This window comes from Halichoeres trimaculatus, unplaced genomic scaffold (assembly GCF_033239565.1).
Source record: "Halichoeres trimaculatus isolate MK-OKI-2021-1 unplaced genomic scaffold, fHalTri1.1 fHalTri1_scaffold_10, whole genome shotgun sequence".
Taxonomy (NCBI): domain Eukaryota; kingdom Metazoa; phylum Chordata; class Actinopteri; order Labriformes; family Labridae; genus Halichoeres; species Halichoeres trimaculatus.
Genome location: NW_027437187.1, coordinates 30,999,861 through 31,017,356, shown reverse-complemented (window position 1 = coordinate 31,017,356; position 17,496 = coordinate 30,999,861). Strand labels below are relative to the sequence as shown.

The following is a 17,496-nucleotide window of genomic DNA, read 5'->3' as shown; positions in this document are numbered from 1 at the left end:
TACAAACGTTGACAAAACAAACCACAGCTGCGTTTTTCCTCTTTATTCCTTTATTAACATTTCAGACGCACAGCAGCGTCTCAGAGCAAGCTTTAAAGAATACAGCTTCAGATCAAACTGTAATGTCACTATGTTCAGTCAGTCAAACACGCTTGTATTTACAAAAGTTCAAGTTTATCTTTGTACAACAAAAGTGCGTCAGATATAAATCTAGAAATAATAAACAAGTGTTTGTAGGATGCATTTACATTTCTATTAACATAAAAGAGAGAAAAGAGAATAAATCAGCCGTCTTAGGTAGTCTTACGTTGTCTTGCTGATTGTTTGTCCATATGTGCTCTCAGTTGGATTTAATGTTTGTAGTGCTCACATTTATTCATATATGACCTTTTCACTGAAAAGTCATTTTCTCGTTCACTGACTGAAGCTGGTTTCTGATTTGTCGGTTCAGAGATTAGTTTTAAAGGAAAGCAGAAATGAGTTTACAGATCGACCCTTAAATGAACAAGAACATGGTCATGTGGTGGGGGTGTGGCTGATTGGCTGGGGGCGGGGCATCAGGGTCCCTGAGTGACAGGTGGAGGCTCCAGAAGCTTTCAGGTGATCCTCGTCAACTTATTCAATCTGACAATTTCAGTTCAGCTCCGCAAACATCCACACCAGTTATAACGACCTGGTCACTAAAGCTGGGCTACAGTTTATTTTAAATTTTCCTGTTGTCTATAAACACAGTCAACAACATGTTTACTGTCATCTCAAACAGATGGAGAAAACAAAGCTGTGCTGGGATCTCTGTCAATGTCTTGTGTTTCAGTCAAATTCAGGATTCTGAACTTTATTACTCAACAACAACTCTTACTATCTTCTCTCGACGAAGCCTAAGTCAAAGCTTTTGATTTAACTAGTATCTTAAAAATTAATATTATAAGATTGAAAAAACAGTTATTTTTGTCATTTGAATTATTTGATGTTATATGATCATAAAAAACGTAAATAAAGACTTTTTTTTGAAACACTCAAAATTATAAATTACGAAATTTTTATCTGACTCATTAACATTTCAAAACTGCAAAACAAATCAAGAGTCTATTTACTTTATGGGAAATTTTTTGATGAAAAGTGATGGAAACCAAAACATTTTGAGTTTCATTTTGTATTTTATGTTATTAATTCTGTAAATGAAGTCAAAACTGTAACACTTGCTCACTTCATCTCTCAGTTTTTAATCTTGTACAATGTGCAATTTATGTTTTAAAATTCACTTTTCTTGAGGACTCACCCACACATCACTTATGGTGTTGGTGTGTTGTATTACCTAAGAAATTTACAATAGGATTTTGACTTTTTCCATGTATTAGTTTCAGATAATACATTGTTTTCAGTCAAAATTTGAAGCTTCTCTATAATAATAATTATAATAATAAAGAGATTCTTAATGTGTTTTTTCTGTTAAGGCAGGTACACACTACAGGATAATTGGGCTGATTTTTGTCCCAATCTCCCCCTTACGATCAAAGCCAGGAAAGGGCCCGATTGTCTGATGACATCATGTGTGATTTTCCTGTGGTGTGGGGTGTGATCTCTTCTGGTTGGAGCCGCTCAGAAGGCCTCTGATTCAGTGATTGTAGATAATGAGCATGTTTAATATTTGTGACTAAGAATCCTGTAGTATGCAGGGCGCTCTGAGAGGAGCCGAGCAGGTACAGCGTGTAATGTCACATGTACCTGGGCAAAGCCAATCAAGACACATGCTGACTCAGCTGACTGACTGAAGAAGAAGTAAGTAGTACATCTTTGCTTTGTGTACCAGCCTTTAGTGTTTTGCTGTGCAAAATAAGCACAATTTTACTGTCAAAAAGTGTTCAGTTTTTTTTAATTTCTCTTCCTTTTTCAAATTTGTTTTTCTTGTTTGTTTTTTTTAAATAACTTTTTAACTAATTTAAATAATAATTTTCTGATCTGAGAGTCAGAAGTCAAAGATTTTTTCAAAGTAGCTCCTTTCTCTTTTGTCCAACCAGCCTCCACAAAAAGCTGCTGACTCTGTTTTCGACTCCTGTGGACTGAACCTCACAGAAACATCTCCAAACATCCGTCAGATTGAACCCAGACCGGAGCAGGAGCTGTGATGATTTCATGACTTAAAAGTTTGACGAGGATCAACCGATGCTGCATCATGGTCGCCTGCATATTATAGCTCCTCTGCTGCCTTCCCATTGGCTACAGGCTGCTGGTCCTCTGCCTGTCTCCGATGTCTTTTGAAGAAGCCGAGCTGAGGAGGAAACAGGTGAAATTAAACTTTGAGGTCTCGGTAAAGCAGACAGGATGATAAACAGCTCAACTTTAACTTTACAGACGTATTGTGATGCGTTCTTTAAAAAAAAGACCCGTTAAACCCAGTCAAACCATCATGAAAGCTGAACTCTATCATGCATACACACAAAACCACATCTTACCTTCCACAGGGCCAGCACCAGTAAGGCCAGGAGCAGCAGGCCTCCAAGTGTGCTTCCCAGTATGATCCACACGGGAATAACGTAATCCTCCTCCTTCCTGAGCTCTAGGATAATCTGCAGACACACAACACACTGAATTTAATTTACTCCCCTCTGACCTCCTGACAGCCCTGAGCTTCCAACATGATGGAATAAATTATCCATCGATGAAGGGGAATAATCCCAGGCAGCAGCAGCAGCAGCAGATTTAATCCATTTTATTAACTCACACACATTTCCTTCAAGCGATAGATAATGATGTGAAACATGAAATAATGTAGCTTCAGTTCAGCCCTTATTCCAGCCTCAGTCTGCTGCTGTCTCTTTAGAGACGCCACGCTCCACAAACCCCCTTCCCTCTGATTGGCTAGCCCTCTGGAGGCCTGTTGGGGCAGATCTTGGTGTTTCAGACCCACCGCTCCAACATTATTACTTTATACACATATTTAAAATGTGTTAAAGCAGAATATTCTCTCTTTAGAATAGAGGAAATCAGTTTATTTTAAACCTTTTAGTTTAAATACTATGAAACTACATGTTTTTGTTGCCTACACTCCCCTGATTAGATGTTACTTTCTTTCATCAAGCTACTATGGGTGCATTCGAATAGTCCTTTTTTACGGTGAACGTTTATGGAAACTTACAGTGGAGAAGAGACGGAAATTATGTGAGTACTGTTGCTTTTCTAACATTTACCATCATGTGTCTGCCTGAATGTGTTTATTGTGTTAACGATGTATAAATGTCAAAAAGATTTTTAACCCGAAACGTTTGGTTGCAATTCCAAACTGAAACGATGAATCACTAGTGATAGAGATAATAACATTTATTAAAATCAATAAAAGAAGGAAAAATGAGGACTCTTACAATACTCCAAATATAATAAATTCAAACAATGTTCATAATGATATATGTGAATGAAACAGGGAGTATAGTGTTTCTGACAGTCTGCTGTATTATCCAAGACAGTCCTCTTGTGTTATCAGGCTTCAGATTGTCAACATTTATAGATGCTCACACGAACCTCACAGCTGTGAGCAGGAAACACACACTGCATGACCAAAGACAAAACACCATCACATCTCCTCTGATCATGGATTGTTAATGTTAACCGGTGAAGACACGAAACGACCCTGTGAGATAAGGCAGAGGACAAATGCGCTTCTTGTAGTTCATTTTCGGGACATTGTAGTTCGTCGTGGCTTGACGTTAACATTTTGGCTCACCAGCCACTGTGGCTAGTGGTTTTCCAGAGTTACTAGCCACTCAGCATTTTCACTAGCCACAATTTTGTTGTTGGATAATTATGTTTGATATGATGAAAGCAGACAAAAACATGCAAAAGTTTACTTGAACTAGATTTATAACCTTTTTTAAATGTAAATGACCTCTGTTTACACTTAAATCAAGACTACAAAAATGTTTGACCCCATTATCAGGTATACAGTTCTAAAACGGTTGTGCTCCTTTAATATGACAATATGCAGACAACTAAGACAAAGTAATTAAAGGAGAAGTTAATTTTTGCATTGAATTAAATTCGTTATGCTTGAAGGTTAGTTGAAAAGATAAAAACTACACTGAAAAACTAGCAAGAAAAATTGTCTGCTCAGATATTTGTTGACAACAGTAATTTTTCAGTAATAAGCTAAGTAGCCTACCATACTTTCTGGACTATGTCACTTCGTAGTATAATTATACATTTTTTTAAAGTCGTATCAATCAAAAGAAAAAAAAAAAGCGCCATGAAGACGAAAACAACCGATAGGCTATAAGTCACACTGGACCATAAGTTTCATTTATTTAGAATGATTTGGTTTGTTTACAGTATTTCCAGAGTGAACTTTTTACATATAACTTTGATAAATGTTTGTACATTAGGAGGTTTAAATAGGCTATTGTTCCTACAGCTCCTCGTATCTGTGACCAGTTTCTCTTCTCTTTGTGCGCTTCGTGCGCTTAAATATGACATCAAAGTGAAAGTGCAGTCGAATTCCTCTTTGGCCGCAGCTCTCCTTTCCTCTCTTCTTTTCCCCTCCTTCCCTTGACCCTGTGACATTTTTTGAGGTTAAGGTAAAGTGGATAGGAAAGGACTTAGGAAGGACTATTCGGATCCACCCTTAGACTCCTCAGCTGGCTGTAGTAATAATTTTCAACAGCAGATGGCAGCAAAGTTAAAAAACTGCTCCTGTTTTAATGAGGCGTTTGGGAAGCAGAGAGGAAGACAGTTGTCTGAGACAAAGTCAGACTCGGTATATTTGCTTTATCATCACTAAATCTAAGCATCCAGATGTTGTGAGTGTTTTTAAGTGTTACCTGTCTGACTGGTCTGTCCTCCTGGAGGAACATCGGACTGGAAGCTTCCAGCTGGATGGAGGCAGTTGTAAGAATCTCTAAGGACCTGAAGTTCACCTGAAACAAGTCGTGAGTTACTCAGTCAGGTTTTTATGAAGTTAAAGAAGCACAACAAAAGAAAATTTCCTGATCTATTTTACTGTGAATAAAATAAAGCACAGAAATGTGTCACCAGAATAAAAACACATGGTTTGAAATGAGATATTCAACAGGGAAATTGTTTTTCCATCCTCACTAAAAAGATTCAGGTTTCATCAAGTACTCTTTTTTAATCTTAAAGGACTCACTGCCAGCAGAGCAGGAAGCTGAAGTTTTCCTTGGAGCGTCACCTTCAGCTCTCTGGACGCCGGCAGGTTCAGTCTGCACTGCACCGCCACGCTCGCACTGTTACTGTCGTTCTGCACAGAGACACAGAAAAAACACTGAATAAAGCCAGGTGGGTATCTTTTCTTATCTTTTTGAAGCTGTATTTTCAGGCTGTATGTGGCGAGAATGAAACAGTGGATAGAGCAAGAGGGTGTTTTAAGAAAGCGTTGGTGCTGAAATCTAATCATTCACAATGATAGCAGTGTGTTGGTACTAAAGAAACATGCAGTTCAACAGCATTCTGCTCAATGTGTTGGATAACATGTTGATCTTACCAGCTGAGACAGGTGAGACAGGTCTTCTTCAGTACCCTGACCCACTCGTCTTTGTTGTGGCAGCGTGCAGTGAGACCCAGCTGCCTGTTTAAAGGAAGAGGAACAGGAGTGTCGTATGAATCTTAATGCCATGATAAAAACACAAATCAAACACACCAACCTGACACGGACGTTTCATATTTATTCAGATATATCAGTGATCACCTGCTCGATGCTGTAGTCTATGATGTTCACCAGCTGGTTCCCCCCTGTGGTCACGGCCCAGATGTCAGCTCTGAACAGGATGTCATGCACTGAGAAGATTCCTAAGTTCTGGATCTGAATAAAGTAAACAGATAAAAATGTAACCAGGACACTTTTTCTTATTGTCCAAAAAAAGGAGCTTGAGTTCAATCAAGCAACAAAATTGGACTTGGCCGACAGAACATCCGCTATAGCCTGTCTGCTTCACCCAACCAGTGAAACCCAGCTCCTCTTTCAGACTGTGTCTTACATTACCAGTGTCCTTTGTGTTGTCACTGATGCTCTCTGTTCTTCACCCCAGGGGGGTCTTTGCTGATGCTCTCCCTGCCTTGGCTTTTTGTTTAACAAGCTAGGCGCCGCCCTGTTGGCTATGGCTGCCTTTTGCAGCAGCTCTCTCTTCTTTGTCTGTTCCTTGTAATTTTTTCGTCTCTTTTTCGTCATCTTTGTATTTGAAGTGGGTCATTACTTTGTATGGCTCATTTGTTGGTCATGAACACCAAACTTTTTGAGGCTTCAGCGATATTTTTACTACTTTTTCTCCTGTGATTGTCTGGAGATCCTACATGTGACCATGGCAACATTGTTTACGTGTGAACTCAGCTGTTAGCAGCCTGTAGCATGTCAATGCTAACTGGTGTAAGGCCTGATGTTTCCCCACAAGGTGAGGACGACGTGCTGGTTCTCAGGTGTGAGCTAAGAAGTGACGACATAGACCTGTCCTTCCATCCATCGTTATTGGGAACATAAGATCTATCTCCAATAGATGGACGAGCTAGCTGTGCTAACCCAGCAACAGAGGTAGAGTAGCATCATGCTAGTCACAGACATGGCTAGCGGAGCTAACATCAGACACCAATGCCACATTGGAAGAGCTTCACCTGCTGTGAGCAGACAGGATCCAGGAGACAGAGACTGAACAAACAGCTGAAGAAGTTCAGTCCTGGACCCTGTGGAGGTGGAGGCTGGCTGACTGGACAATGATGGACAAGCTGTCATCATCTATTTTTGCACTTTCTATACACTTTCTTACTTTTGTTTTCCTGATTGCTTCTGTGACTTCACTTTCGTTGTACTTGTTACAATGACAATAAAGTTCTATTCTATTCTATTCTTTTCTATTCTATTCTTAAGCACCTTTCACACAAACCAAATGAGAACGATGTAAATTTACTTAATAAAAAATAAATTAGGTTGGCTTCCTTATCTTTTCTTTTAGCTTTGATGAAAATTTTCATGAATAGTTTGTGGAAAAGAGGACACCAGCTTTAACATTTTTAGACTTGTGCTCAAAATGACTCAGTTTCTTTTTTACTCACATGATAAGTAAGATTGAAGGTGGAGGAGCTGCCTTCAAGTTTGTCTCTGAATGAAGACAAGGAGGAAGATCTGTCGGCTTTGATTTCGAAGCGAGGAGGGTTGGGATCTCTGGAAATAAGAAGAGGGGAGGGAAAGAGTTTCTTTAAAGAAGTATGTCATCCAGTTTACTTTGAAGATTTTTAAACTTTAAGCAGATTTGAATCCCAGTGTGTTTTTAAATGAAGAAATTTTTTTTTCAGTCTGTAATTAGGCTTTCCTATTAAACATTTACATCTCGTGAAAGGCAGGTTCATGTAGTCTCTTTATGAATCAGCAGAGGGCGCTCTAATTATTAACCATCAGTTTTACTTTCTGTATGCTGTAACATTTGGCTTGTTGCTGTCTCACCTGGTGAAGATGAGATCAGTTTGGTACTTAAGAGGGAGGAAGATGTCGTTGGTGTTGTCTTCTGGAAAACCCTCTTCGCCATCACTGATTAACACATGCACAGAGACAAACACATGAGGACGTTATCATGAATCATGCAACAACAAAAACTTGTGTGATTTCTCAAACTATAACTGTGTTTATTCGGTAGCTTTTGCTAATTAGACCAAATGTAAAAGACATTGTGAAGAAGTCATCTTGATGGCACAGCAGGGGGCGCCCTTTAAATGAACCATCATCTTCCCCATAATTAAAAAAAGATTAATGTCATGTTTGTTTTCTACTCTAAAATTAGTGGACTGACCAACCTCCTCAAGGATAGACGAACAGATTGGTAAAGGACATCCAAATGAAATTGTCCCCTTTAACCCTCGAGTGTGATTCCATTTTCTTCCCGTTTGTGTTGTTCGTGGCCAAAACGTCCACCCTCAATATCAAGCTATAAAAAATTAATTAATCGATATTTTTTTGAACTTTCAAAGCATTAAATCTTCTAAACTACTTCAGACCTATCTAAAAATATAAAGTTTTATATAACTTTTTGATTTTTCTTTTGTTTTATGGCATTTTTGTCATAAAAAACGTGATTTTAAAAACAGGAAAAATTGAAAAAAAAAGATTTTTCTAAAAATAAGGTTCACGACTGAACACTTATGATCAAGAGATAACAGCCTTGACTGTGTAAATATTATATAACAATATGAGTTTGAATGCATCATTACTTTTTGCACAAGGAGGATTTTAAAAAAACACACCCGTTTGTGTTGTTCGTGGCCAAAACGTCCACCCTCAATATCAAGCTATTAAAAAATTAATCAATCGATATTTTTTTGAACTTTCAAAGCATTAAATCTTTTTAACTACTTCAGACCTATCTAAAAATATAAAGTTTTATATAACTTTTTGATTATTTTTTTGTTTTATGGCATTTTTGTCATAAGAAAACGTGATTTTAGGAACAGGAAAAATTGAAAAAATGTGATTTTTCTAAAAATAAGGCTCAAAGCTGAATACTTATGATCAATATATAACAGCCTTGACTGTGTCAATAATATATAACAATATGAGTTTAAATGCATCATTACTTTTTGCACAAGGAGGATTTTAAAAAAACACACCTGTTTATGTTGTTCGTGGCCAAAACGTCCACCCTCAATATCAAGCTATAAAAAATTAATTAATCCATATTTTTTTGAACTTTCAAAGCATTAAATCTTTTTAACTACTTCAGACCTATCTAAAAATATAAAGTTTTATGTAACTTTTTGATTATTTTTTTGTTTTATGGCATTTTTGTCATAAAAAACGTGATTTTAAAAACAGGAAAAACTGAAAAAATGTGATTTCTCCAAAAAAAATGTGCAGACCTGAACACTTATGATCAATATATAACAGCCTTGACTGTGTCAATAATATATAACAATATGAGTTTAAATGCATCATTACTTTTTGCACGAGGAGGATTTAAAAGGAAATATTCTTACCTTACTACTATAGGACACAAATAGCCACCCTCAATGCAGAGCTATAAAAAAATGAATTAATCTACATTGTTTTTTAACTATCACTGCTTCAAATTCTCAGCAACATTAGAGCTATACATAGATATGAAAATTATATATATATATATATATATATATATATATATATATATATATATATATATATATATATATATATATATAATTTTTATTTTGTATGTTTATTTAGCTTTTTTGTCAATAGAAATCACATTTCTATCAACGGGAAAAAGAGGGGATGCGTGATTTCCCCTGAAAAAGGTGCAGGGTGGATTATTTCTTTGGATTTATTACATCTTTGATCATGTCAATACTGGATAAACAATGTGAAATTAAAAGCATTTTGGATTTTTGAAAAAAAAAATTTTTTTAATCAAACACAAGCTATAGTGTCTCATTCCTCTAAAGAGCAATTTTCTTTGTTTGATTTTTCTAGCAATGAAGATAAATCTAAAAGAAAAGATCAGAAGACCCTCCGAACACAAAAGACCTTAAAAAGAATGTTTATCAGTATTTGTGTGTGTGTGTGTGTGTGTGTGTGTGTGTCTCTGTTTTCTAAATTTCCATCTTCCAAGGACCAGACACAGCAGGTCTGCACAAAACACAAGGTCCTTTGTCAGTATGAGTCCTTGTGTGTATGGTTAGGGTTGGGGGGCATAAATGTGTCAGTGTGTGTGTGTGTGTGTGTGTGTGAGTGTGTCTGTGTGTGTTTGTGTTTGTGTGTGTGTTTGCATGTGTGTGTGTGTGTGTGTGTGTGTGTGTGTGTGTGTGTGTGTGTGTGTGTGTGTGTGTGTGTGTGTGTGTGTTTGCATATGTATGTGTGTGTGTGTTTGTATGTGTGTGTGAGAGTGTGTGTGTGTATTTGATTTCCTGAAGTCCTCAGTCTTCTGAGGACCATACACAGCAGGTCCCTTCATGGCACCTTTGTCAGTGTGTGTGTGTGTGTGTGTGTGTGTGTGTGTGTTTGCATGTGTGTGTGTGTGTGTTTGCATGGGTGTGTGTGTGTGTGTGTGTGTGTGTGAGTGTGTGTGTGTGTGTGTGTGTGTGTGTGTGTGTGTGTGTGTGTGTGTGTGTGTGTGTGTGTGTTTGATTTGCTGAAGTCCTCAGTCTTCTGAGGACCATACACAGCAAGTCCCTACATGGCACCTTTGTGTGTGTGTTTCTGTGCATGTGTGTGTGTATGTATGTGTGTGAGTGTTTGGTGTGTTTGTGAGTGTGTTTGCTGTGTTTATGAGTAGGTTTGGTGTGGTTGTTAAGTCCTTTTTCGGAGATAAGGTCCATGATCCTAATTTTTTGGATTTTTTATGCCCTCAGAAGGGCCCTGCACAGATTCTTTGTTTACGTGTTTGTTTATGTGTGTGTGTGTGTGTGTGTGTGTGTGGGGGGGTGTGTGTGTTTGTGTTTGTATGTGTTGCCTAAGCCTATAGCTCACTAAGAAACATGTTTCTGAGGTTGATTTTAGCAGCATTGAGGACTAAGAGTCTGTACCAGCATGGACTGTAAATACAGGGCGGGGCCTAGGTGGGCGTGTCTGTCCACCCATACATATTTATGAGTGACAATTTTACAATCTCTGGTCAAATGGGTCCTGTTGATGTTTTTTTTTCTCAATCATACTCACACCTCTTTTTTATATCAGTAGCAATATACCAAGACTATTTTATGATTTTCAACTTTTTTTTTGCCATGCATTTTTCAGGAAATAAAACCCAAGCCTTCACTAAAATTTACATTAGATGATAATCTGGTAATATATTGTGATTTAGGGGGTTCATCCCATACAAAACATTTTTTTCAAGTATTTTGGAGGTAGATGTTTAGATTTATCAAGAAATATTTGAAAATGCATGATAATATGTCAGGATTATATGACGCCAAAAATGTGCGGTTATAATGGGAGTAAATGGTGGCCGTTGCGGTCTAGATCGACGGGGATTAGATAAAAAAATCTACCTCCTAGTGTGGGCACTTCTGATGGAAAAATAAAAGGATTTTACAAAAACCTTTGAAAAATACAATCATTGCCAATTTTTCATACAGCTAGCCCTTAAAATGACCGAAAATGAAGAAAATGTTCCTTTTTGGGCCAGATCGACTTATGAGGGTTAAGGTATAGTCCCTACATTGACCTTAAACATAAGTGTGTGTGTCTTCATATTTTAACTGTGTGTAAAATGTTGAACATGTTTTTCAACACAACTTGATATATTTGACAACACTACTAAAAAAGATATGTAAACACCTATAACTGCATGAAAATGAGCCTTTTACAGATCATTAAGTCCCCGAAACAAACTAAAGTAAGAACTGGTGTGTGCGTGTGCTATGACAGGAAACCGAGTCTTCATACTGTAACTGTGTGATCACATAAAGGTCTACAACATATAACTTCTGTGAACACAGAGCTAAATATCAAATTAAATATTCACACTTGTATACCTCCAAGGTCTCCTTGAATTTTACACGACTATGCACACAACAGTGTGTTAAAATGGAAAAAGATAAAATGTTGTTACAGTAAACAAGAAGATTAATATTTGTGCTTCTAAAACTGAAATGAAAATCTGAAATGCTCCCAAAAATGTCCCCACATGACCCTAAAACAAAAACCTGTGTATGTCCCCAAATAATAACTAAGTCCCAAAACAGTAAATTAACACTGTGATGGTAATTTACTAAATGTAATTGGTATAAGAAGAAAAATAAAAACATGACCAAGCCTGTGGTTGATATGGACTCAAATGCAATGCATTCCTCATCACGTAGTCCTCACATGACCCTAAATCAAGAACATGTGTGCATATCCACCAAACATCCAACCAGGAAAACAACAGAAAATACCTTTAAATGAGAATCTAATCATTAAGTGCACCATCCGTCTCACCATCTGCCTCACCTTCTGGTCACCATGGTGATCTGTAGGTGATCCAGGAAGACAGAACGGCTGAACTCAAGCTCCAGGCGGAAAGAAACCTGGATACAGGAAGAGATCTAGTAAGAGGTTTTTGATCAGTCTTTGAGTACCTCCTGAGATCCTCCAGGTGTCAGATCATCTCTCTGAGCAGACTGAGGGGCTGTGTTTCCCTCCAGCTACACTTCACCTCATTAAAAAGAAGCCAACAACAATCTGCTCCACCGTCTGGACCAATAAACTGGACTTCATTCAGACAGGCATCTGTGAAGTGGGCCCTAAGGGGCCTTACAGTAAAGGGCGGAGCCGTGATCATGTTTACAGGATGGTCGTTAGGCTAATGAAGGATCAAGTCAATGGTCGTCAGCCTGAGCAGATTCCTCCTCTGTTTAATTACTATCATTAGCATGGCTGTGTAACAGCAGTGAGATGGTCTGATAACACCTGATTTATAAACTGTCTGCAGTCACAGTCAGAAAAATCTGTTATTTTACCTTTTTATCTGTAAGGTCTGATGGTTTTCTATGATTCATTTTCATTAAATTATGGATTTATCCTCCATCTTTCCCAGCTTTTATCATAAAATACAAACATACCTGAGATAAAGACTTCATGAATGGAGCGCTGATGTTACAGCTTCTCTGATTGGCTGGTCTGTCCTCTGCGTAGCACTCAATCTGAATATCTGATTGGTCCTGTCAGAAAAGAAAAAGCACACTAGGTTGAATACAGTCATCTTTAATGACCTGGAGATCAGTGATATACATATTCTTAGATTGTGAGTCGTTGAAAAGCTGTTGACTCTCACCTTGACTATGAGGCTGGAGAAGAGGAGGTTGGAGGAGGTGGAGATGTGAATAGATGCTCCATACGCGTTCTCTCCCTGGTTTTCCAGACGAGCAAACACCATCACCCTCCTCCGCCCGTGCTCCACCACGTACACTGAGTCGTCAGATCCCCCCTGATGGCTGCAGAGTGACCAGGTAGCCCTGTCCCTGGACCTGCAGAACTGCCTTCAGATAAAACATAGGGACAGTCACCTGCTGGGTACATCATAGTTACATGAAACGTGTATTAATGAAGAACAAGTACTCACTGAACATCCATGAGGTCAGTGTGACTGTGTAGGATGAGGTCGGGTACGCAGGTCTCCTCCTGCTCACATCCGTTCCAGAAGGGGAGCTGAGGCAGGAAACAAAGATTACTCATTTATCTTTCATAAAGAGCATCTTTAGTGACAGCAAAACCAAAATATTCACATGAAAGTGAGTGCCAAAACAGTAGTTCCCTTAGTGTCCACTAGGGGCTGTCCAGCAATAAGTCCGTCCCCATAGAACCCATGTTAAAATGTTACAGCAGTATAAGTCATACTCACAGCCTAGTGCACAAACAGTTTGGCTCTATGACTCATTTCTCAATTCATGACAATTGTAAGGAATACATTTGAATAAAACTCACCCATTTACACCAGCTTTAGGAATCAAGAGAGATTGAATTGGGGGTATGGCCTCTTCAAGTGACAAGTGACAACTTAAATAGAGTTAATTATGTTCATGTTCAGTCTTCATAATGTCCCTCTGATAGTATAGTGTCCCTAGTATTTCAGAACTTTCCAAGATTAAAGATCAGAGCAAGCAGTTTCTGTTTGGTTGGTGTAATTACGATACTCCTATAAAGACATACACCAATCAGTGATGTCACAAATTGAGCAAATTGCACAAGAATGCACAAGCAATTTTTTCATGACATTTGGAGAAGTCGCTTATCCTGGAATTTCTCTGACATGTTTACCTCATGGTATGAAGTTTGTACACATTTGCTGTAGCAGTGACATTCAACAGTTTGATTTCATGTTTCTTTATGAAATATGGGAAAAAGCACTTCTTTAACCTCTAGGTACAGCTTGACAGCCATCCATGTTTGTTTTCTCCAGAGTCCCGTCTGACTTTTCAAGATGTTGCTGTGATAAGTCCAGTAACCAAACAACTCTGTCTAGCACAAGGGTCTTCAACCCGTGGCTCTGGGGCCTCATACATCTCTTTGACTCCTTTGCAGTGGCTCCTTGTAGCTTTAGAAAATATTATTGAAATTAAGAATTTTTATTTTTCTGACAGGGGGTTTTGATTATCATTTATGTGCAAGAAAGCTTTCATTTTTTTTTATTTTGGCAATTTTTTTAATAATTGCCAAATTTGGAATTTCTGTTTTCTTTTCAAAGTGAAAACCTTTTTTTTTTTTTTAAACTTTGCTGATTTTGACTTTTTAATTTTTTAAGCGAATTTTCATCTTGTTTTTAAATTTGCAGAATTTTTTGGAAAAGTTTGGCAAATTACATACGTTCCTTTTTTAAAAAAACAATTGCATGTATTAAAATCTAAATTTTTATCTTAGCAAATTTAGTAATTTATGATATTTGGGCCAAATTTTTTAGGCAGTTTAAATTTTTTTTGTAATTTTTGCACATTTTAAATTTCATTTTTTGAATAATTTTGCATACTTTTTAAAATTTCAAAAATTAAAAAAAATGCAACTTATTGAAATATAACTTTTGTAGATTAACAAAATTTATGATATTATATTTTGATTATTTTTTAAAATTTATTTTTCTTTAAATAAAAAAACCAAGACATTACATGTGCAGTTTTATAAACACAAACAACTCTGTGTTTAGATTATTATTCACTAGATTTTAATGTCTTTATCTTTACTGTGAGGATAAAGCAGATTTTGTGGCTCCTAAATGACCTTAATCCAGTTGAGCTGAGGAAAAATGGCTCCTATGAAAATAAAGGTTGCAGACCCCTTGTCTAGCAGTTAGGACCAACAGAGAGTAATTGTTAGACCTCACTACTCTCTAGTGCCCCATCTCATCCTGTTATTGTCTCTTTTTGATCCAGAGCAGAACTATAATGGGCAAAATATTTTGAATCTCAAGATGACAAACCAAATGGTGATGCTGAATTAGTGTTGCTTGCTGTTAATATTGTTTTGAGTCCTGCAAACTCTCACCTCTGCCCTCAGGATGCTTGGCCAATCAGGATCCAGCACAGGTCCATCATCTAGGCTCTGCAAACCCGTCTCCAGCACGACAGCAATGGGGCGTCCATAATCTGCTGTCTCCTTTAAAAGCAGCACAAAGGACTCAGTGATGTTTGTGTTTTCTGAGGTTGACATCAAATTGAATTCAGTCAACTTCGTACTATTTGGTCTTTTGTTTGAGTGTTTTTCTTCCAGTTTGTGCTTTGGGGGTGTTTTCTGACCTGGATAGAGAAGCCCAAGCGTTGGCAACGCTGAACTCCAGCCTGCAGAAGCAGACTCCTGGGCTGCTGACGCGCTGATTCGTCCAGAACAGCTCGAGGAGGAAAACGCCTCTCATCCAGCACCAGACTGTACCAGACAGCTGGGACAAAGAGGAGGAGAGGAAGGCTTTGAAGAGGAAAGCTTTAAGAGGCAAACCAGTCTAATCCTGCTCATATGCAGCACAACAAGATTATAAAAACAAACTTTACAGGTCTTTTAGGTGATATGAAACAAAGTGAGGTCACCTGGTGAGCTCATTAGTGCAAATAAAACTTGTCGTGTTTCCAAATGTGCAAGTTTTGAGTAGATTTATGAAAAGTTGGCCACATAAACAGGAATAAATAAGAGTTTCCATCCACTATTGTTTGGAGAATTGTGTAACTGAGCATGTATAACTCAATTACTTCACTTTTCCTCTGCTTGCATTCATGCAAATTTAGAAAGGAATTCTTGTATTTAACTCAGATTTAGTTAAAAGGATTTGAGAGTCAGATGACATGTATGTGCTTGCATTTCAGTCAGGCTCAATCTCTCAGAATTTAGAAAATCTGTGCAACTAGATATATTTGATGGTATGTCTCAGTTCTAAGATGCTGGACCCAGAGGACGCAGTCAGAACACACTGACATGGCTTCAGTTTTATCCTATGAGATCCAGAGTTGGAGGACTTCCATCCTGGAGGACTTTTCTGTAAAGACCTGGCAGAAGCTTGGAAGAAAGAGTAGGAGTCAGGAGGCAGGACAGACACATTCTCACCAGTCAAACCAGGGCTCTGGGGACTACTTGGAGAACTTCTACCTTGCCAACAATGGACCGTCCTCAATTACCTTCTCACAGGGGTTGGTTGCTTTGGGTCATTCAGGAAGAAGTGGGGCCTGTCACACAGTGCAGCATGGGAATGTGGGGAATCTGAGCAGCCCCCTGTACAAGGAGGGCCTCTTCAGACTGCGAGCTGACTCATGGGCATGGCTAAATGACACAAAGCTGGATGTTTGAAGATGAAGATCCAGTGTTTTGACTAAGTGAAGAAGGTTGCGGTGTGATTTGGTTGTTGAGGAGACAGCACACTTCTTTTCTTAAATGAGAAGGATGATCAGTTTTGCAGATGATGTGGTCTTGGGATGGGATGTGGCCAAGTGTGAAGCAGCCAGGATGAAGATCAGCACCTCTACGTTTGAGGCCATGGTTCTCAGTCAGAAAAGGGTGGATTGCCCACCCCAGGTCAGGAAAGCGTTCAAATATCTCGGGGTAGCGGAGATTGACAGTAGCAAGAGATTGACAGACAGATCGGGGCATCGTCGGCAGTGATGAGGGCACTATACCAGTCCATTGTAGTGAAGAGAGAGTTGAGCCAGAAGGCAAGGCTCTCAAATTACCAGTCAATCTATGTTCCGTCCCTCACCTATGGCCAGGAGCTGTGGGTAGTGACCGAAAGGACAACATTGACGATACAAGCAGCTGAAATGAGCTTTCTCCGCAGGGTGTCAGGGTTCAGCTTTAGAGATAGGGTTCAGAACTCAGAAATCCAGGAGAGGGGCCAGGAGGAGGTGGTTCGGGTGAGGATTCATCCCAGATGCCTCCCTGGGGAGGTGTTTCGGGCATGTCCGGCAGGGAGGAGACCCTGGGGTAGATCCAGGATACGGTGGAAAGATTACATCTTTCAGCTGGCCTGGGAACGCTTTGGTATCCCCCCAGAGGAGCTGGTGAAAGTGGCCGGAAAGAAAATGGGCCAGTGGTCCTCGTCGATGGCACTGCTGCCACCCACGACCCAAACCCGGATAAGCGGTAGAAGATGACATGACATGATGGCATGATAATTTTATTAGCAAAAAGGTGTATACAGTGGTGTGGCACTGTCCTAGGAGCTTCCTGCCCTTCCATGTGCCTACCTCGAATGCCAAAACCTGAGGCAGGGAGAGCAAGCCTCCCCTCTCTCTGCCATGTAGATACATGACAAGCCAAGGCAGGGAGAGCATTAGCAAAGCCTCAGGGTACAGAACAAAGAAGGTATCAGTGAGAATCAAAGGAGCTGGGGTGTGAGGTGGCTTGAATAGCTTTTAAATCAGTCTTTTGAAAGCCACCAAATACCACTGACTGTAGTTCCTAGGAGTTGCTTCTCATTCAGTATGTGAGTGTTGGTACAAAACCAACATGTAAACACAAACTGATCTGTGAGCAAGTTAGCATTGCTGCAGAACTCTTGTTCATCTGTTATACAACTGAATCTGGGTTTTGATTAATGAGTGCACGGAGAGCTGAGGCAAGCAATTTTTGTCCAGTGCAGTTCATGT

At 38.9% G+C, this 17,496-nt stretch overlaps 1 protein-coding gene across 1 annotated transcript in view; it reads right to left on the bottom strand.

Moving 5' to 3' along the window:
- Positions 1-1,990: 1,990 nt before the first annotated feature.
- itga11b (integrin, alpha 11b) overlaps positions 1,991-17,496 on the bottom strand; it is a 45,016-nt gene continuing 29,510 nt past the window's right edge. The window contains exons 17-30 of the mRNA XM_074677892.1: positions 15,166-15,305; positions 14,915-15,025; positions 13,002-13,087; positions 12,714-12,918; positions 12,502-12,600; positions 11,891-11,967; positions 7,436-7,519; positions 7,048-7,156; positions 5,693-5,806; positions 5,489-5,572; positions 5,135-5,245; positions 4,809-4,904; positions 2,454-2,567; positions 1,991-2,269 (exon numbers count right to left, since the gene is read on the bottom strand). Coding sequence (XP_074533993.1) covers positions 2,189-2,269; positions 2,454-2,567; positions 4,809-4,904; positions 5,135-5,245; positions 5,489-5,572; positions 5,693-5,806; positions 7,048-7,156; positions 7,436-7,519; positions 11,891-11,967; positions 12,502-12,600; positions 12,714-12,918; positions 13,002-13,087; positions 14,915-15,025; positions 15,166-15,305 — 1,511 coding nt within the window. The 3' untranslated portion in view covers positions 1,991-2,188. The remainder of the gene's footprint in view (positions 2,270-2,453; positions 2,568-4,808; positions 4,905-5,134; positions 5,246-5,488; positions 5,573-5,692; positions 5,807-7,047; positions 7,157-7,435; positions 7,520-11,890; positions 11,968-12,501; positions 12,601-12,713; positions 12,919-13,001; positions 13,088-14,914; positions 15,026-15,165; positions 15,306-17,496) is intronic.